The 22,812-nt window shown below is 42.7% G+C and overlaps 1 protein-coding gene across 3 annotated transcripts in view; it reads left to right on the forward strand.

The window, feature by feature from the left end:
• The window catches only part of LOC134527270 (THO complex subunit 1), a 259,110-nt gene extending 237,595 nt beyond the window's left edge, over nt 1-21,515 (forward strand). For 2 of the 3 annotated variants that reach the window (XM_063359798.1, XM_063359802.1), the window contains 2 exons: nt 19,306-19,548; nt 21,270-21,515. In XM_063359798.1, coding sequence (XP_063215868.1) covers nt 19,306-19,548; nt 21,270-21,437 — 411 coding nt within the window. In that variant the 3' untranslated portion in view covers nt 21,438-21,515. The remainder of the gene's footprint in view (nt 1-19,305; nt 19,549-21,269) is intronic. The other variant, XM_063359800.1, reaches the window with a different exon arrangement.
• The last annotated feature ends 1,297 nt before the right edge of the window (nt 21,516-22,812 follow it).

The following is a 22,812-nucleotide window of genomic DNA, read 5'->3' on the forward strand; positions in this document are numbered from 1 at the left end:
CATCACTGCCCCTCATGTTTCTTGACAGTAGTGTTGCCAGTAAAATGCAGATGCAAAGAACTAAATTAGCTTATACAATCGTTCATGGTATTGCACCATATTTCAGAGATAAACTTACGAACTCCCTCGAAGTGTGTGACCACATAGTTATTGCATTTGACGAGAGTTTAAATAAAGTTTCTCAAAGGCAGCAGATGGATATTCATGTGAAATTTTGGAATGAAACTAAATCTGAGGTTACTAGCAGATACGTACTTTGCTTCTGCATTCCTGAATCATACATGTGCCAGTGATCTGTTGAATTCTCTTCAGGAATTAGTGGGATCTCAGCTTCTTAAAAAAAGATACAAATTTCGATGGATGGTCCTAATGTTAACTTAAAAGTTGTTAGAGATCTTGAAGCTGCTTTGCATGATGGGAGTGCAGATGCACCACATTTACTTAATTTGGGTACATGTGGCCTGCATACATTACATATGGCATTTAGGGTTGTATTTGCTGCAACTGGCTGGAAGCTAGTACAGTTTTTCCGTGCTCTATACAATTTGTTCAAAAACTCTCCTTCCAGAAGAGAAGACTTCATTCGGTACTCAATGTCAAATAGATTCCCTTTGAAATTTTGTGTGGTTAGGTGGGTGTAAAATGTTAAAGTTGCTTCCTAGCTCAGGAAATACTACCATATTTGGTTACATATGTTGATCGATGGGATAACCAAAGCAGGGTGTCTACCGACCCTGGAAAACCTGGAAAACCTGGAAAACCTGGAAAAATCAGGGAATATTGTAATAAGGGAAAAATCAGGGAATTTTTGTTTGGCAGGTTGTAGTTGGTAATACTTTTTTAGTTTATTGATCAGCTTGCATTGACGTAGCATCAAGTGTATCCCCCCCCCCCCCCCCCATTTTTATTTTTGAATGGCAAATATCGAACAGTTCCCACGTCCATTTTCTTTTATTTACCATCGGATTCGGAAGTGGCGTCAAATCACGTGATACAAACTGGTTCAAGCTGGTCTGTTATCGTGCTGACGTGACGTGCTGCGGCATGTGCTTCCCACGTTCAGATTATACCGACAGGTGCATTTCATTTTAATTATATATGGATGCCCTCAACGTAAACTGGGCATTTTTGTTAGCTTTGAAAATACGTATTACAGACACTTTTGGTGAAGATTCGCCATTATTGCTAGAAATTGGTAGCTTTGGGCTTCATACGGTCCATGGTGTTTTCAAAACTGGAATTTCTGCTACACAATGGGACGTAGTTAGGTTTTTGAGGCACAGTTACTATTTGTTTAAGCACGTACCTGCAAGGAGGGCAGATTACATTAGAATAACTGGATCAGAGATTTTCCCAAGAAATTTTGTGCAATCAGATGAATACTGCAGTTGCTGAGCATGCCATGAAAAAGTTACCCCACCTGAAGAAATTTGGTAGTGAAGTTTCTATTTCATCTGTCTCTTTCAGTGTAATGAAAAGTGCCCTTGAAGATAATCTTCTAGAAGTAAAGTTGACATTCTTCCACTCTTTGGCATCAGAGCTGGAATTGTTTCTTACAATGTTCCAAAGTGAAGCACCCATTGCACCTTTTCTCTATGATTCACTGGTAGACATTTTATTAGCTTTGGCAGGAAAGTTTGTGAAAGCATAGGTACTGAATTGCTTTAAGGGGCCCGCCTACCTGGTCACACAGACGGTGCGCAGAGCTTCAGGAAAAACAACGCGATTTCAAAACTACTCAATATATCCGAGTGGGGTATGTTTACGAAAAGCATTTAAGAGTTCACTGAGGCCCGAAAAGTACTTTTAATTTTGGATCATGTTTTTAAACTGTATTTCTAGAAGAGTTAAAATGGCTGAAACGCATGTTTTCAGAGTAATTTTTAGGTGTAAAACAAGTTGTACAGATTCTTGAAAGCACTTAAGGGACTTGCATTACACCTTTATCTTCATTTCCCCGTAATATAAAAATACAGTCACGGCACAAATTTCACAGTTATCAATTGACGACGAGAAGACTGCGCGCCAGTTCAGAGCCTTGAGCTTAGAGGCGATACCGCGCTAGAAATACCATCGATCGTCGCGCTTATCATCCCGCCTCACTAACACACATACACCCCTGACGAGGCGGGCCCCTTAAGGAGAAACGCAATGTATCTCGATTGGATGTAGATAACCAGGAAAATCTATTGACTGCTAACAATATCAAGTTGGGTTATGCAGTATGCCATACCATCAAGAAAGAGAAAGTACCAGAAAAGTCCTTCCTGTTACAGGACTTGTCCAAAGGTTATGGTAAAAAAACTTCAAGACAAAAGTCCCCTGAAGTACAAACTTACCAAGGGAATTTCCTGCTTATGTCCGTCTGTGGCTTTAAATTCGGGTGTGAGGAAACAGCGTTTGAAGTACAGTTTAGAATGTTGTCTTCAAAACAGGTGGCTATCAGGACAAGAAGCTGATAACATTGAGCAATCATATGAGTTGATATGTTCCTCGCAAGATTCTGAAGCACTGTTCTCGTCTTTTTCTCGAGAAGACTGGCGCCTTGATCACTTGTGGATGCTCATTCTTAAGGCACATGCAGTAGCTGCCAAAACAGGCCTACTAAAGTTTGTGAGGATGATGATGTTGGTACTTTCCCATGGAAATGCATAATTGGATAGAGGATTTTCAGTGAATTCTAATCTGCTAACTGAAAACTTGCAGGAAGAAACACTGATTGCACAAAGACAAGTGAATGACTTTGTTCAACGTTCTGGAGGTGTAAAGCATGTTGATATCACCAAGACCATGTTACAGTATGTAAGAAATGCTAGTTGTAGGCGTAAGGAAGCCCTGCAAACAAAACAAAAAGAAAGAAAAGGAAGCTACAGACAAGAAGAAGCCAGAAAAAAGAAGAGTTTAAGAGGAGATCAAGGCATTGCAGTTGAAGAAGGCTTGAGTGTTGGATTTCGCTCGGTCTGAAGCAAGTGCAATAGACGCAAAAGTTGATTCACTGCAAAATTGATGGGAGCTTCCTTTTACTAATGTTTTTGCAAATGTAAGTGTGTGAAATATTTGTAGCAGCATGTTTTATTTGTCATCAAATGAGTCACTTTGGCCTCGTCTGAAAGAAGGTAATTTTTTTTACTTATTTAGGTGAGTTGAAATACTTTAAAACCCGTGAATGTACTGCTATGCAGTTTTTTTCAGTTTCGTGGAATGTCGTAATTTTGTTACAGAAAACCTGGAAAAATTCCGTTTTATACCTGGAAAACCTGGAAAATCAGGAAATTTCATTTACTAGATCTAGTAGACACCCTGCCAAAGAGAAAAAAGTCCCTAATTGTGAAAGTTTCAAAATTGTGTCAGAGTTATTACAAGACAAATTATTAAGGCCAAAGCTTGCTTTCTTCAGTGCTATGGCTACTGAAGTGGAACCCTTTTTAAAGGAATTCCAAAGTGATGTTCCATTGGTTCCTTTCCTTCACAGTGCTCTCCATTCAATGTTAAAATCAATCATGGAAAGATTTGTAAAAGAAGATGTGCTTAAGAAGAAAGAGCTCTCAAAGATTAATTGGTCAGCCAGTGAAACCCTTATCCCTGCAATGAATATTGATTTGGGTTTTGCTACAAGAGATGCTTTAAGGAAATTGAAATTGCATGTGAAAGACATAGACTTACTTCTCTTCAAACAAGATTGTGCAAAATTTTACAAACACTTTGCTATCAAGATTCTCTTAAAGTCACCTCTGGCATACAAATTAGCTGTCTGGATCCACTCGTCATTGCTAGTAGTAGTGCATTGGCACAACAGAGAATGGTCAACCTTCTTGAAACACTTGTTGAAAAAGGATGGATCAGTGGATTATTTACAGAGAAAGTAAAAAGTGACTTCCAAAAAATCTGTAATTTGCCAAAAATTCAAGAATGTGTTAAATCATACACAAGAAGTAATTCACGTTTGGACCATTTCTGGATGACAGCAGTTGGATTGAGTGAGCTCTTTCCAAATTGTATGTCACTTGTAAAAATTGTGCTTATCTTATCTCACGGTAATGCATCTGTAGAGAGGGGCTTCTCAATCAATGCTGAGTGTGTTGTAGAAAATCAGCTTGAAGTAGCTTAATAGCTTTGCGACAAGTGTATACTATGTGTCAGTTCTGGGCAGTATAAATAATCTTCTGATAGATAAAAGTCTTATCCATTCTTGTAAAAATGCTCATTCAAGATACAAAGAAGATTTAGAACTGAAGAAAAAAAGGACGCAAGAAGAAATTACCAATGCTCAAATCAAGAAACAAAAGGTTTTGGAGATCAAGGAACTGGAGGCAAAAAAGGCCAAACTACTTGCTGATGCAGCAAATATGGCTGCATTAATTGAAGCAGAAATTGCAATGAAAAACAGTAAAAGGTGTGCATATTTTGTGTAAATAAGTTGAGTTCGGCAAATATTAAATTGTTTTAATGGTTGTGTTATATATAGGGCTACTCATCTAATTAATTGTAATACCTAGGCTATACAGTACTGTTGTTTAATTTTGGTGACGTGAAGATTATAAATTTTTTTTTGGTGGTAGGTTTTGTTTTAAGCAAGTTCATTGATTTAATTTTTAAGCCTATAGTTAAGTTGTCTATTGTTTAACGCCAATAAAACATCATATTGGGTGTGCTTTGTGTAACAAAAATGCAAATTGTATGCAAATATTGATAAAAACCACCCTTGAAAAAACCTGGAAAAAACCAGGAATTTTATCATCCCAGAAGAGTGGCCACCCTGATTTAAAAAATCCGGCTAGTTATCAGGATGATTTAGAACTATTGTAGGGTGACGAAACTTTTCAATTACCTAGCAAGTATAGGTATTATAAGAAAGGAAATGAAGAATATAATCAGACGATTATATCGCAGCACTACACAACCAGATACTCTTTCTCAAGCCTCGACCTCAACTTCTGGTAATGAAATAGATACCGGTACTGCAGCAAACTTGGCAAACGAGGATGACTTGCTTCTTTCAATGATTGCAGAGGATATGAATTTACGTGCTGCTGTAAGATCAAATAGAAGTCTTCAAGAGGAACTAGAAGATACGTTGAAAGCCTGTAAAAGTCCTTTCTCACAGGTTGCTACTTTTACAGACAGGCTAGAGTCCGTGATTAAAAAAGAGATGGAGTGTGGAGGATCGAGGGGTATGTTTTTACAATTTGCATACAACAGTTGGCTCACACTGATACCAACTAGCGTTGAATCTGGGAGGGCCTTTTCAGCTGCTGGCTACATAGCGACTTACATAAGATGCCATTTATCCGACAGCACTCTAAGCACTATTTGTTTTTTAAGAAGCTATTTCCAAAATCACTCTTAATTTAGTTCAGTGTGATCACTTGTAATCACTCCTAGTTTAGGAGTGATTTTGGAAATAGCAATTTTTGTAAATTTTTGTTTTCACTATCATTATCTTTGTTAAAATAAGTACTTTCTTTATAAGAGATTTTACGGGTCTGAATTTTTGTGTTCATTAACATAACATAAGTAAAAAATTATAAAAATAAATACTTTTTTTCAATAATTCATGTTGTATCTCACTCGCATCATAATCACAACTACTAAGCAGTTTCAATCATGTTTCAGTTATCTAATTAAAACAATACTTTTCTAAATCCATTTGAGATCTCGAAAATGCCAAGATATCGCCGATATCGAATTTATGATCCCTCGAGATCTCGACTTTAGCGATCTCGTCTCGAGATTGCATTCCCTAATAACAAGTGAATGATTGAAAAGCATGTTAAGAAATAAAATAAAGGAGTTTGGGATTTTTTATTATGTTTTCCAGAAAAGTGGCTTGTCATCAGAAAAACATTTTTTTTTTTGCTTAGTTTACCCATATTAAATAACATTTTTTCATCTCAGGTACTACAACACTCTGATCAACCACCTATCTGCATGACACAAAAAGTAATATGTCCTTTGCATGGCTGAGCAGAGTAAGATCACTGCTGGCCAGTCAAAAAATTAAAAGTTTTCTGAAGAAAGCAAAGGAAAATCACATCATACTTAGAGCCCATGAAAAATGGAAAATAAAACTGCCTGATTTCGGTAAATAAACTATAGGATTTCGGTGCTATATTTCGGTAAAAAAAAAAAAAATTATTTCGGTGGTATATTTCGGTAAAAAAAAATTTTTTTTGGATTAAATGAGTGCATTTGTTCTACTAATTATTTAATTTCATGATACACACACAAAGCTGTACATGATACTTGATACAGCAATCACTTGATTGCTATGTAAGCCTTACAGATGTGGAAATGTTATCTAGTAGATTATATACACATTACTTAAATTTTACATCACAAATAGTGTCTAGAATATTACAGTTTGTGTTTATGTATTTAAACATTTTGAGTATTAAGTAGGCCTATGCTATGTTCCTGCACAAAACTTTATAGAATTAATTTTTTCCTGTCAGGAGATTTGGCCTTTTGGCCAAATAGTTTGGTATACATGTAAGAAAGGGTTCCCTAAAAATTAGTTAATTACAATGATTATAGTACATGTAAAATTTAGGCTCAAAAGTTTTTTTTTTTAATTACTATAATTTAGTTTTACTACACATTTTACGGCCTCTTTCCCATCAAATTGTGTTTATTAGGATGTTAGAACCGTAACACATTTCCTTGACTTATCTTTCGTGTATTCATTTAACCATTCCCTCATAGCAGGGTGATCTAGTTTCTCTAGGGAATATTTGCAGAACCAAATGCACGCACTGTATCACTTGCAAATTTGACTTTAATTTCCTTTGCTCGTTTATGGAGAACAATATTATCCTCGAGTGTCACTTGCCTTTTGACTCCACAACCTGATGGTGATGTTTGACTTTTTTTCTTCTCTAAATGAGATGCTCGCTGTTTGCAGTGTTTTTCACAAGTATCTTTCCTTTTCCAATCTACTACCGTATTGCAAAATTTACACATCATTGTCCGCTTTTCTTTATTAAAAACCATGAATCCTTCGTGCTCGTATTCTTTAGCTCGTTCTAACACGGATACGACCTTAGGCATTGTGAAGTATCAAGTAAACTTCAAATAAAACAAACCACATCTACCTATTTTCGTTCACATTTAACTATTTACATGGAACGTAAGATCTTTTCAAACCTCATTTGTTCATTTCACATGACCGGCGTATTGCGACGTTAAAATATCATAACCTCACTGTTATTATTTACAAGCAATACAACAACGGAACAGACATAAGTATCTGTGCAACGGAAACGAATATGGCCAAACGGCTAACTTCATCCACATCCCGCTAGGAACGCTGCTAAATGGTTGCCGCTTTCAGGCCGAGTGTTTGGTATTTATTTTGTTTCAACTTATCTATGGCGCGTCTGATAATAAAGATGGCTTACGATGTTTTTGTTTACTAAACGAATACGTTTTGCTGCAAAAGTATTAATGTGAAACTTAATATTAATATCGCGTTAAAATTCTTACATTTCGCGGCATCGCCAGTTATTTTGTGAAAACGAAATGCTGTAAAATCAAAATAGACGTTTGGAAACACATTTGTAAGTGCTTAGAATGTAGTTCCAAAATCGTTAGTAAAATTTCGCGATTTCATCATTAATGAAATTCGAGTACCCCTAATCATACTTGATGCCAAAGTGGACCACCAGCTCAAAAGAAGCACAATCAGTTACTTATAAGATTGCAAAGTTGGTGTTTTCAGGTTTACATCCATACAGTATTGTTGAGGAACATGGATTTCCGGACCTAATTAATAATGCTTATCCATGATACACTGTACCTTTCCATACAAAATTTTCAAGAAATGTGGTTCCAAGTTTATTTCAGTCAACCAAGGCAGAATTGAAGAGAGAAGCAAATGAAGACATGGGTAAAATTGTGCAATCATTTTCCCTGATCACTGATTTTTGGAGTTCCAGGGGAAATGACCTCTTTAACAGGACATTATGTTATGTATAAATTTGAGTTAAAATCAAAAATGTTTAATTGCTCTCACATATCAAAGTCTCACGCTGCAGAGAACATCAAGGTTATGCTCACAAATATTTTTACTGAGTGGGAGATTTCTCTGACCATACCAATGTATGTGATAACTGTGAATCAGTGCGGGCACTGCTTAGCGTTCCTTCCCCTCCTTTCTCCTCCCCTCTCCTCCTTTCCCCTTCCTCTCTGACTTCCCCTTCCTACCCGCCCTCCACCCTTCCGCGCCGCGCCACCAGCGCACTCTGACGTGTATTGTTCCCGGCCTATATAACCTCTGCACCCAGGCTATTTGCCGCAGTCTATCGGTCGTCTGACTCGAAGGCTGTCACTTGGGGCTGGCGTCGCGTTGGTTTGCACTCGGCTGTGAAACCTAACTTATGTAATTTTCAGTAATTAGTATGTTCTCTTATTCTTGCTTGCGTGTTGTGGCCACGCTTTCACCTTTGGATATTTGCCACGTTTAGTAATGTTTGTAAGTCATCTTGGACCCTTCAGGTCATTGCTTAAATTAATTCTTTGCTTTAGTTTCTTTTGCTCACGCCGAGTACTGCCTGCAGCTTTTGTAATTTTGTTTTTCTGCGGTTGTATATGGGCACGCCATGATGGCTTTGGACACTTCTTGTCAAGCCGCGTCGTAACGGTAATAGTAATTGTATCTAATTGTAAGTGTAATTTATTTCTTTCATTCTTGTTGTTGCCTAACGGCCCATATGATTTGTGCTGTTAAACGCGTCGTCAGGTGGCCCCAATTATCGCAACATTGTTTTAACTTGTATTGTATGAATGATTCCCGCGGGATGTATTGGTCAGAAACGACTTCTTTTATATGCATAGTATGCCATATTTGTTATAAATAAATTGCCTTGCTAGTTATTTGGTATATTGACTTTACTTCTTGCAGCACAGCAAATATCTGCCGTCGGTCTTATCGGAAAGACCCCTGTTATTTCTCCGTTTTCAGTTATATCCCAGTAGGTGCGGCTACAACTGACAATGCACATAATATCCATGCTGCAGTGACTTGTATGACATGGAAGTCAGTGTGATATTTTGCCCATTCTTTACAACTTAGCATTCATTATGCAGAAAATGTGATGCTGGAAATCGAGAACGTATGCAAAAAATCCCGCAAAATTGTTGGGCATTACTCAGGAAGTCCCACAGAAAGACATCGTCTTCAACAGAAGCAATGTCAGGTGGGATTTGAGTCTATCCTCTAAGTTATTCAAGATTTAAAAACTAGATGGAACTCTTAAGTTTCAAATGATGAAAAGATTGCTAGTTTAAAAAGAAGCAATTGCAGCTGAGCTTGCTTTAGACCATAACTGTAGTATCGACAGTTTATCAGCTAGTGAATGGAAGCTCATTGATGGGTTGGTTGAAGTGTTCAAACCAATTTCTCAGGCAACGCAAGAAACAAGTTCTGAACGCTATTCAACATCGAGACTGGTAATATTTATCACTTTTGCATTGACGTCGTCCAGGGCTGCGCCCATCTGAGCCCGATGTGCCACCACCTCCCTCCCCTCCTGTTAATCCTCCCAGCTGACTTATTTTTAAATAGCGCGCTGCCGCAAGAGGGCGATGTAGAATCAGTGCTTCGCTCCCCAAGAAATAATAATACTGTGCAAATATTTTGTTTTGTTCCCCAAGTACCATATGTTTTTATATTCAAATTGATTGTAATTTTTATGTATTTCATTCACTAACCACGTCCGAGGCACGACGGGAGACAGGGTAACTGTTCAGGGCGCTTGGCGCCAAACACCTCCCCCAACCCCTCCCCTTTTACAGCTACCTCTGCGGCCATTGCTCGCGCAGTCGCTTCCCGCCGCTACCTGAAGACAGACGCTCCGTTCCGGCTCTCCGAGGACTTCGCCTTTGTGTGCCTATCGAGGTGGTTGGACCACAGCTGTGCCTGTCGTGCCGCGAGGCGTTTTCATAGAGCGATTGTGTTTGCGTCCTTCGAGTGTTGTCTGTCGGCGTGTGGGGCACCCTGAGATCCCACTGCGTGGTTTTTATAAACAGCGTTCTCGACGCTGATAATGGGCCAGGTCAGTGGTTAGGGTAATTGCTGAAGGGGGAAACGAGTCACGCCGCCACACGGGCTACGTCACACCTGAGACAGAGTCTTCTCGCCGGGTCCGTGCCCCCTAGACACGGTGGCGCCCACTAAACGTACGTTATAAATACTACAAAATCCCCCTACCATGTCAATTGGCTCCCAAGAGTGTGGGGCGGGACAAAAAGTTGCCTTAACCATCAAGACCGGATCCACGGGAGTTGTGCAATTGTTAACCGGAGTGCACGGAGCCGAGCAGCCATTGTCCGTGCAGCACGCCTAACGGTACTCCGTCGCGACCAATCCCGTGACCACTAGCGCGCTTCCAGGAATCCAGGCGCAGCAGAGGCATTCCGCATTCCGGGAGCGGTAATTTTATTGCAGCGCTTATGTGAGTTGAACTTATGCGAGTATGGCAGACGATAGAAACCGGCAGCTGGAGTGGGCTTAATTAAACCAGAGTTCGTGTTTAATATAAACAGTATGTATTGCGTCACGTGCACACGTCCGAGGCACGGAGGCCTCGTGGACGGACACGTGCGTGTGTCTGGAATGCTGCGAACCACGCCTGGACGGTTTTGTGGGGCGAATGAATTCAGTCGGGATAGAACGTTTTAAGTGTACTGTGGCAACCTGTACTGGAGAGGCGGGCAAGGACGCTTGGTGCCGAAACTGCCGGGCCTTCAAACACGTGCGTTGTATGGACCAGACCGAGCAGGCTTCTTCACGCGACAGTTGGTACGACTGCACCGAATGTCGGGAGGTGAAGTTCGCCACGGGGCGCGAGTCTATGTCGAGCCAACAAATGCGTGCGCGCGACCTATGCCTGTGGGTCACATCGAGCTGCCCGAATTTTCTGGATGGACGTGTGACGACCCGGGAAAGTTCGTGCGAGTGTGTCATGAGAGACTGAATCGGTACGGCGTGCCGGACGTGGAGTGGGCAGAGCGCGTGGGAGGCGGGTAAGAGGGGAGGGGAAGACGTGGTGGAGCATCGTCAGTGAATTCGACATGCCCTGGTCGGAGTTCACACGGCGATTCGAGGCGCGGTTCGCGGACGTGAAAGCGGAGATGGTCAAGACGGAGTTGTACTGTCTGGAACAGACTTTGACTGAATCGGCGGAGGCGTTCGTTGTCAAGAAGCTCTGGCTACATAGACGGCTTTTCCCGGCGAGCGGCCCGGAGGGATTGTTGGAGCGCATCGTCGAGCTGATGCGTCCTGAGCTACGCCCGCATCTACGACATGCAACCTGCCAGACGGCCGAGGAGTTCACGCAACACGCGCGCGCCGTTGAGTATGACCTGAAATCGGTATGGTCATCCAAATCGACAGTACGAGCAGAGACCGTGACAGCCGCTGACGCAACGGCTGTGGTGCCGTACTTCCCACCCGCCAACAACAGTTGGCAGGAACGCCCGCCACCAGCGTGGCGCAGACGTGAGATCAGCGTGGGGCTGCCACCGCAATGCCATACGTGCCCGAGTGGCACCTTCCACTGGCATGAGGACTGCCCAATGCGAAACTGATATCGACCAGCAGCCCAACGGAACAATCCGTCGAGAAACGGACAGCCGGGGGCGTCGCGCTAACACGGCCCGCCACCCCCGCGCAACCATATATCATAACAACAACAACAACAGCTGGACCAAGCCTGGAGCACGTGAGCGTGGAGGAGTGCGTGCTACTTCGCATCCCGGTCGTGGTCAACGGGCGGGCAGTCAGTGCCCTCATTGACACTGCCGCCAGCCACAACTGTGTGTCATCGCAGTTCGCCGAAGGGACGCCCTTCGAGGCCTGGCCGGGCCAACTTCAGCTGGCGACCACTGGGAACGCCTGCCACACCAGGGGCGTCGTAACGCTGCACGTGGACGTGCGCGACCAACGTTCGAGCACCACGGCATTGGTGGTCGACGACCTCCGAGACGACGTTATCTTGGGACATCCGTGGCTGTACGACCAAGGTGCCATGATCGAGGTACGAGGTGGGTGCGTACATGTCGGCAACCAGGGCCGCCGTACAGTGTATGGCCTCGGACACTCACCGCCACCAACCAAACACCAGGTCAGTCTCGTTACTTTCAAGCATGGGGTGCCTTGTGAGCACCAGGCAGCTATCCAGAGTGTAATTGTACCCCGCGGTAATGTGTTCGCGACTGCCGATCTGCTGAGACGTACGACGGTCGCAGAGCACTATTCCTACTCACCCCCACACCCCTATGTTCATTTCTCCTGGCAGCTACGGGCACACGGAGAAACAGACCATCCTGAATCAAGTGAGGGAAATGTTGCGAGATGGCATTATCGAGCCCAGCGAGAGCCCATACAACTTCCAGGTCGTGCTAGCGGAAAAAAAAGATGGCACTTTACGTTTCTGCGTTAATTTTAAACCAATTAACAATACAATCGCGGGGTTGGGTAAAGCAAAGATTTTTTCCTCGTTAGATCTAAAAGCGGGTTACTGGCAAGTACCCATACGCCCAGAGGACCGCCCTAAAACCGCTTTTACGACTCCGGACGGCAGACGGTTTCAGTTTTGCGCCATGCCCTTTGGATTGCAGGATGCACCCGCCACATTCCAGAACATGATGACGGGTGTGTTAGGGGACTATGCGGGCAAGTTCACGGCCGCATATCTCGATGACATTATAATTTGGTCACAGACATGGAACGAACACGCGCACCACCTCGCGTTGATCCTAGAGCGACTAGCCGCCCACAGGCTTACATGTAACCCCGAGAAATGTCACGTAGGTACAACGTAACTAGATTTTTTGAGCCTGGTCGTGAATGCGAGGGGAATCGGCCAACGTCACATCAACTGTCTGTCATTGTAAACAAGACTATCCCAAACACTCGTAAGCAGCTGCAATGGTTCATCGGACTGGCCAATTGGCTACGTGCGTTCATACCAGAGTTCTCTGTCATCGCCACACCACTGACCGAACAGCTGTTACCAAAAAAGTCCTACCGGTGGACCACGGAAATGCAAGCTGCTTTCGAGGAATTGATAAACAGATAATTGTACAAACGGACGCAAGCCAACAGGAAATAGGAGCCATATTGTTACAGCTTGGAGATGCTGGCGAGCCTCGCATAATTGAGTACGCGAGCGCCAAGTTCGGGGCAGTAGAGCAACGCTACAGTGTGAATGAGAGGGAGTGTTTGGGCGTGGTGTGGGCCCTGAGGAGGACAGGCCACACCTAGAGGGCCAGCATTTCATACTGCGGACAGACAGCCAGTGCCTGAAATGGCTTGCCACTATGCAGGGGCGGCGGTAAAAATTGACGCGGTGGGCTATGGTCCTGCAAGCACTCGACTTTACTGTGGAACACGTCGCTGGTAAACAGAACGATTTGGCCGATGAGCTGTCGCGTAACCCAGACGACACGGTAGAGGCGCGGGATGACGCGGACTGGGACGAGCTCCTCCCACCCACGAGCGGCACTCCGACACCAAGGCCACACACACTTAGTCAGGCGGCGGCGCTGTGTGCGATCACAGATGTAAACAATGCCCCCACCCTACCGCCAGGGGCGGAACTAGACGATCTAGACGCATTTGTGCGCGCAGCACAACGCAGAGACGAACACACGCAAGGGCTAATACGTCAGTGCGGGGAGGCGGCGTGCGAGGGGTATTGTGTGCTCGAGGGATTGTTACAGGCACGCACCGCAGGCACTCAACAACCATGGCAGACATTTGCACCCGCAGTGACGCGACGCGAAATATTCACAATGTTACATGTGAACAGACTAGCCGGACACCCGGGTACGGATCAGACTGTACGTGCAGTATGAGACCTCTTCTTTTGGCCCGGGGTTAACAAGTATGTGAGGGACGGCGTGCGAGGTTGCCGACACTGCCAACGGCGAAAGGCGCGGCGGGCCGATGGGCGAGAACAACAAAGACCCCGGAAACCATCCGAGCCATTTCACACGGTCGCTCTGGACTTGATGGGGCCGTACCCTAGGTCAGCGCGCGGGAAGAGGTTCCTGTTGGTTGTGACGGATTGCTTCACGCGCTGGGTCGAGGCCTTTTCGCTGTCAAACTGCCGTGCTGGCACCATTGCACGCACCATGGACACAGAATTTTTCCCGCGCTGGGGTTACCTACGCGTTGTGTTGACGGATAACGCGTCACAGTTCTCGGGGCGGAAGTGGAGGGAGGTATGCGAGGCGTGGCGAGTCACGACGCATACCACGCCGTTGTACCACCCCCGCGCTAACCCCACCGAGAGGCGTAACCAGGAGATAAAGGCGCAGCTGAGACTCCGGCTGGCTGAAGACCACACCCTATGGGACACGCACATCCCGGAAATCACTTATTGCCTGCGTCGCCGGCGAATCTCCAGCCACACTCGTGCAACGACGTAAGCTACCCCTGCCCGGCCAGTACCGGGTGCAAGAGAGATGCGCGGAGGACAGGGAGGAAACCTCAGAGGAGCGCGGGCGGAACATCGCTATGACGCATGAAGAGGCTCGTTGCAGGCAGGCGGCCTACCAGGCGCAACACACGCCCGTCACAACACACGCCCGTCACAACACGACCACCGCCACCACTGACACCTGGGCAGATGGTGTACGCGCGTCTACATCCACTCTCAGCTGGAAACAAAAACTTCTGTGCGGGGCTTGCACCCAAGTGGATCGGCCCCATAGCAGTGTTGCGCAAACCAGGCCCCACCGCGGTCGTAGTTACACTTCCGAGTGGTCGTGCCGTGAAGTACCATCGGGATGATGTACGAATCGCGCACGGAGGCGGGGAAGGAAGCCCTGAGGGAGAGTTACCGAGGACCAACATCACGCCATTGCAACATCAACCCGTATGGAGAACGAGGGCGCAGGATTCCAGGGGTTTCCGGGAGTGGAAGTGGAGTCGCCGGTTCCAGCCCCACGCAGAACAGGCCTGACAAGACAGCTGTTCACAGAGACAGACGGAGAGGACACTCCCTTCCGCGTGTTCACAGAAACAGACGAACTGCAGACGAGAGGAGACGGTATGCCCTTGCCACTGATATGGATGCCAGACGAAGTGGACGAACGACCAGTCACCGGACAGCCATGAGATGATGTGGCCATTCCACTACTCCATAGAGGACTCAGACTTTCAGGTCTTCGTGGAAGAACCCGCAGAATCCGAGGCGGGTGAAGGAGAAGCAGGAGCACCCGAGCTGTTCCAAGGTACAACCTACGACCCAGGAGACATCCAAGAGCACGGAGCTGCTGCTCAGCGGGCGAAATGTAAACATTGCCACAGGGAGCACGAGGTAAACAATGCCACGCTCACTCAAGGTCGGCAGATGTCATCACATCGGCCTACTTTAGGAGGGGGTAATTGATGTTGTCCAGGGCTGCGCCCATCTGAGCCCGATGTGCCACCACCTCCCTCCCCTCCTGTTAATCCTCCCAGCTGACTTATTTTTAAATAGCGCGCTGCCGCAAGAGGGCGCTGTAGAATCAGTGCTTCGCTCCCCAAGAAATAATAATACTGTGCAAATCTTTTGTTTTGTTCCCCAAGTACCATATGTTTTTATATTCAAATTGATTGTAATTTTTATGTATTTCATTCACTAACCACGTCCGAGGCACGACGGGAGACAGGGTAACTGTTCAGGGCGCTTGGCGCCAAACACCTCCCCCAACCCCTCCCCTTTTACAGCTACCTCTGCGGCCATTGCTCGCTTAGTCGCTTCCCGCCGCTACCTGAAGACAGACGCTCCGTTCCGGCTCTCCGAGGACTTCGCCTTTGTGTGCCTATCGAGGTGGTTGGACCACAGCTGTGCCTGTCGTGCCGCGAGGCGTTTTCATAGAGCGATTGTGTTTGCGTCCTTCGAGTGTTGTCTGTCGGCGTGTGGGGCACCCTGAGATCCCACTGCGTGGTTTTTATAAACAGCGTTCTCGACGCTGATAATGGGCCAGGTCAGTGGTTAGGGTAATTGCTGAAGGGGGAAACGAGTCACGCCGCCACACGGGCTACGTCACACCTGAGACAGAGTCTTCTCGCCGGGTCCGTGCCCCCTAGACACGGTGGCGCCCACTAAACGTACGTTATAAATACTACAAAATCCCCCGACCATGTCAGCATGGTATGCAATATGTGTTACGAAATCATGCACAACACAAGCCTTGAAGTGTGTTTGCACAAAATTTGTGCAAAGGTCTAAAGTCAAGATTTCTCTTAGTAGAGCAAGACAAACTGTACCTTTTGGCCACTGCTGTTGATCCACGACACATGACAAGATAGTTACCAATACAGAAACAAAAATGTGCACAAAGTCTGTTTGAGGATGGTTGGAATCCATTCCAATCTAGAGAAAAGAAGTGTCTGCCGAGACCGAAGTAGAGAATAATATTAAACAGTTTATAATCATACTGAGAATTCCCAGGTCAGCAAGCCCACTACAGTGGTGGAAAGAAAATTCCAGACAATTCCCCTTACTCTCTGAAGTGGCACAGCATTTTTTAGCTATACCAAGTACCAACTACACAAGTCAGCAGCGAAAGAGTTTTTTTTCAACAGGGAAAAATGTAGTCAGTAGCAGACGAGCAGTATTTCTTCCTAGCCATGTTGAAGAATTAATTTTTCTTCATGAAGATTTAAAAAAAAAAAGTAAGTGAACACAAGTGTGTGAAGTGTACTACTTAATCTGAACTTATAATCAAAGAAACTCTATTTTTCTTAATTTCAAAATGTGTTTTTGAAGTGTTTTCAAAAAATCTTAGTTACTAATTGAAGTAGAAAGTAATTTTTTTACTAAATAGTGTTTTTAAAATAATTTGAATACTATGGAAATGTCTTATTTGTAATGTTTGTTAATTTTTGAAATATTTAGAACTGCTAATTTGGCATATATTAAAATACTGAAGTTAAAGTGATGCATAATTTGATATCAAAAAGAATTGAGAAAAAGGTTTTACTATTATTTTAAACCTTGTCAATTTGTTCAACTAATTTTAATCCAATAGCATTTAAAAAATTTCTTAAATTTCATTAAAGAATAACAAATAGTTACTGTAGTATAAATTTTCTTTCTAATTAAGTCTCAAGAACAGCAAATGGTGTATAACTGATTTAGCAGTGATATCCTAAAACTATTCTGAAAATATTAAAACAGCATTATTTGTTCATTTATGGTGTTTTAGTTTGGTCCTGTATGGTAACACATCAAGGAAAAATATGAAAACTATTCAACTTCAAAATTATTCGCATTCAATTCAAAAATTTTACTACAGTGTAAACTCTTTATAACGTCACTCGATTTAACGACAAACTCCTTAAAATGTCGAAATTGCTTGACTTTGGTTGGTTTACCTTGTTTTCTATATAATAATACACTCTATATAGCATCACGCTCACTCTATTTAACGACAACAATATGGCATTATAAATCATTAAGCAGTACTTTCTAAGTGGCCGAAGTTGATATATACTGCAGATATGTACGTTCTTTTGTTTGTTGTGTATTATCTAGCACGTGTTTAATTGCACTGACTTACAGGAGGTTCTAAGAAATTTTGTATTTGGTTTTTGTATGATGAACTTGCACATGTTTACCTCGGTCACTAGACTTTTGTCAAGTTGTTACACGTTATCATTATCGCAGTTGCTTACAGACTTTCGAAATGTTAACATGGCGAGTAAACGAAAATCTTTGTGTATTGGCGAAAAAGTTTTATTAAGCACTTGATGCAGCGAAACTATTAGAAAAATTCTTTTTATATAATCAAGGTGATCCGGCAGTATCTCAAGATATCAGTAAAATACATAAGAAAATACAATTAAAATATTGGAGCAGCGAAAAACATCAGACGATGATAACAGACTATATGAAATAAGTGTTGTTATTTGTATGAACATTAATGTTCGTGTGTAAAATGTGTACTATATTAGTAAATAAATACATATTATTATACAATATTAAAATGATATCTTTTATTTCTCTCCATTTAACGACCACTCTCTATAACGCCGAAAAATGCTCAGTCCATTGTGTCGTTATATAGACTATATTCTATCACCAAAATTCACTATTCACACACCCCTACCTACGAGGAACTAGCCTTCAGATTGAAGTTGCACTCTCCATTTTGTCCTTTTGCGTGCCATGTGCAACACACCTTGCTATCAAAAGTTGGTACACCTGCACACTATTCACGCACAATAATAATCGTGGACTGAGTAAAGTTCCGACACACCACACTTTAAAAAAAACTTAAACACACATGCTCTCTAAACTCCGCACAGAATATTACAAAGTGCAAAACTATTATTAAATTTAAATAAATAGAAAAATTATTAAAGGCATAAGGCTCAACTAATCTGGTACCAAAATAATAGTTATAAATCTGGGCATGAAAAAATATGCTATATTTAGAAGCTGAACACAGCTCGTATAATATAGGATAACAATCCACAACTGTCGTCATGACCACAACCAGTTGCGTGAGTAGAAATAACTTTATAAATTTTGGTACTGTTTTAATAGTTGATTTAAAAAATTTAAATCTTAAAAATGTTTCTTCTAATTGGGCTACTTTTAGTTTACCATTTGTAGTAACAAAGGTGATTACAATTTTGGTAAGCTTCATGGTCAAAATTTTAGTGTGTAATTATTTAATTTATAATGCGAGGATTTCAATAAAATTTTCTACAATTTTTTTTACATGATTTGTACTTTAAGTTTTCAGGATTTTTTTAGTGTTGAGTCCAGGATTTAAGTTACATACCAGTGGCAGCCCTGTTATATACTATGGACATTGCTATATCAGAGATTTGCATTGATGTAAAAAATTACCAAACTATCGTTATTAAAAACTGGAATTTTTTTGTTGAATAAACAGTGTCTGGCAATTTTTTGTAATGGAAAGGGTGGTTTTTTTTTTAATGGTCTTTTATTTGTATATTTTAATATAAATGTGAGGAACGAAGGAGGGGAGTGAGAGGTATTCTTTGCCTCCTCATGTTCACTTTGTGGCCGGGGGGAGGGGGGTAGCCATCCTTCTTGCCCTGCTGTTGGAATGCCCTTGACTTCAAACGTCTCAGGGAATTCCCTACCTATGAACAGTGCCCTGCAGGGCTTTTTGGAGCTCTACCACCAATACGCCACTGTTTGGTCTTTTTTTTCTGTTTCATCAAAATTTTTTGCAAATAATAGATTATGAATTAAAAACTTTCTACCATGATTAAGTAGACAGCATGCTAGTGTTATCAGAGCACGGTGTGAAATGGCGGGGCCGGCTGGGCAGAGTGCAGGCGGAGTGTCGCAGGCCAGCGAGGACTGCGTGAAGGCAGAGCCTGTATTGGAGACGGAGGCGACAGGTGTGGGAGAGGCGGAGGAGATGGAGCTGCTGAAAGGAGACGACAAGGAGGAGGGTGCAGAGAGCTCACAGCTACGCTCCTTCTCCACCCAACAGCTGGACTGCCTAGCCACCCAACTTGCTCCGCACTGGAGGAAGGTTGCCTACAAGCTGGGCTACCAGAAGGACGAGGTGAGCGCGTGGGACATATGGTTCATGTGGCGTAGAGTTTAACTTCAGCAGCCAAGCACAACAGGCGGTCCAGCTGGCAGTGACGGGTGTGGGACACTAGTGTAGCGAGCTGCACCGACAGTGTTGGGCGTCTTCGTGCCATGGCAGCGACCTGGTGCGCTTTGAACTGATGCAGGGGTGGTGGGACGTAATGTTGCAGACTTGTGTTTTGCTGTGAATTGTAGTGCTGCAGGCCAGATGGTGGAGTCAGGCTCTCACATGCGAGTGCTTGGGTTGACTCAATTTGCTGTACTGTGAAATGAGGAGGGCACGGGAGAGATCCAAGTGGTGGACTGCCAAGCGAAGACGTGATACAATGACTCGGCGATGAATTTGTAATGTTACAGGGCGTGCTCTACCTTGGTCGTTGTCATTCAAAGATTGGGAATATGAATGTGCCATTATTTACTGGGCCACACAGTAACCAATAGGTCTATTTAAAATTGTGCTTTCTGTGAAAGTATATATAAAATACATTATTATAGTTTTAGAACTAAAATATGTTACATGGCATAAGTAAATCCTTAATTAAGTCACACAAAGCAGTATTAATTAATACCAATACATATTTTGCCTTGGCGGTGCTGAAAGGCGTGCTGACAGAAACAAGTGTGGCAGCACTTGCTTGCAGGCACACTGGCCAACACTATTGACAATACGGAGCATATTGTACGTGAAGGCAGTCTCATAGTCATCCAAATGTGGCTCTGGCAGGTTCAGTTGCTGCGAAGTGAGTCGAGCTCTGGTTGTCTAGGAGTGAACTGAGGCTGGTTGCAAGATCTTCAGATGTCCTAATGACCCTTAGCTTGTTTGTGGTTCCTTCTGCTTGCCTCGGCTGATAGTCTGGTACAATAATACTGAAATAGTGTGTGAGAGATCCCTCAACAAACACGGCGAGGTGTTTTGAGTCAGGCTATAAATTCTGTTCTGGAACAAAAAATTAATTATGCATGCCCTTGATGTTCTAGAACAGTTAGCATCCAGTGCTCTTTACCGTATTTAAGGCACAATGTCTCAAAAGGGCTGTGTAAGCCTTGCAGAGGCAGTGCTGTGCAGACAAGCCTTGGAATATTTCAACATTGTACACACAATGAGGTTTGACTGACTGTGATAAACGTTCATAGGGTCATTTAGCTCCGTACACAGCTTCGTAGTAATGCAATTAACTGGCTGAGCAGCTTGGGCATTCAGATAAAGCCTTATTAGAGTAAACATATCTTGGACATATGCCGTTAAGTATATATATCCAAAATATTTTGTAGAAATATGTATGTTTTGTAGAAATTGTTGATCTTAAGAAAAATTTTTAATTCAATTTTGTGTTGTCAGTCAAGCTTTTAGGCCCAATGAGACAGCTGTAAAAGATTCCTAGAAAAAATATTAAAGTTATGATATTGCATGTGTTGTCAGGTGTTATGTATATTTTTCTAATCACGTAAAGAATTTGAAACATTTAGGTAATGTTAAATCTGCTGGAGAGAGGTATGCAAGAAGAGCAGGCCATAACCTGTTGCAGTTGTGCTTTGGGGTTGACAAGGGTGTCAATCATGACAACCTTGTCTGAGTTGGCAGGTAACGTTGGTGATGGAGAGGGGTACGCAGGAAGAGCAGGCCAGAACCTGTGCAGTTGTGCGTTGGAAATGACAAGGTTTCAGTCCTGACAACCTTGCCTGTGTTGGCAGGTGGCGTTGTTGGAGAGGGAGAGAGGTACAGATGAAGAGCGCGCCAGGAACATGCTGCAGGTGTGGGCTGGGGCTGATGAGGATGCCAGTCCTGACAATCTGGCCTACACGCTGGAGGGACTGGGGCTGCCTGAGGCTGCGGCGACCCTAAAGGCTGCCTCCCCGTGACTCATGCACCACCAGCCTGTTGTGTTGTCATTTTAACATGTAATGGAAAAATAAATTTATTTGACTAATCTTTTATAACAGCAAGTGTATTATTACAGTACCTTAGTCTTCTGTTAGCTTTTATATTTTTTTAATGATTTTCATCTTCTCAAATAGACAAGTAAATTTCCTGTTAGCAATGCAACCAACACTAATATATTTTTTACTTCTTTAAAAGAACTACAGTTAATCATTTAATACAATTTTTATAGGCACTTGTTAATTTTTACTTTAGATAAAATACTAGTAGAAAATGTTGATTTTTAAGTTAATTTTTACTTTAGATCAAATACTAGTTGATAATGTTGATTTTTAACATGAGACAGAGGAGTGAAATGTTTGCCGCCATCTTAGATGACCTTGTTTGATCGAGGCCTCTCCTATTGGTGTCCAGACAATTCTATTATTTTGGATTTAAAATTTCTATTGTCCTTTCATTCTACTTATGCAGCCACCAAATTCGGTCAAAACAGCTGTAAAGGTTTGAGGGGAAAAAATGAAAGCCATGAGGTTGCATGTGTTGGCAGTTGGCGGGAATGTTATGCTAGTTTTTGGGTCAGACAGACCAGACTAGCCCATGAGCTTGCACCCATAAGAATGCACATGATTCTGTCACTCTTCCTACCACTGTCTATTACTGTCTTATGGCTATCGAGGGTGTAACAAATAATTTACGGTCAAATTATGGAGGTAAACAGAAATAAACATAACCTAAAGTAATTTCTGCAAGTAAATTGGTGATATTTTTAGGCCTCAATGTATTTGTGTCATGATACATCTTTTTATACACCTGGTGTCAACCTGAGAATATTGTTTGTATGTATATAGAATCGTGCAAAAGCTGCCAAGAAAAAAACTTTATAGTATTTGCACTAAAAAAAAAAATAGACTACATTAAAGGGCTCTAATAAATACCATTAAGACCCAATCGATTTAAAGCCTTTAAAAGCTATTTGTGCCCAAATCTTGATTAATATAGTGTCACAAACTGTTTTAGCACCGGCATAATTCAACACATGGACCTTCTCATCAGTCAGGGGCTTCAGCTGTAATGCATGTTTCTCGTCTAGTTGAAAATTCATTATCGTTAAAGAAATCTGTAAATGAGTTGCATTCTACTTTCTGATTGTTGATTAAAAATTTGTAATTATAATAATTGTAATTATAATTGTAATTATAGTAATATCATAATAAATGTATTACAATTTTTTTAGTTTGATGATAATTCTAAACATGCTTGAATAAATAAGCATTATATTTTTGTATTTAAAGTAGTGATTTTATGAAAATGAATAAATAAAGGTCTATATTTTGTAGATAAAAATCCATAATTTTC

The sequence above is a fragment of the Bacillus rossius genome, chromosome 1, assembly GCF_032445375.1.
Source record: "Bacillus rossius redtenbacheri isolate Brsri chromosome 1, Brsri_v3, whole genome shotgun sequence".
NCBI classification, from domain to species: domain Eukaryota; kingdom Metazoa; phylum Arthropoda; class Insecta; order Phasmatodea; family Bacillidae; genus Bacillus; species Bacillus rossius.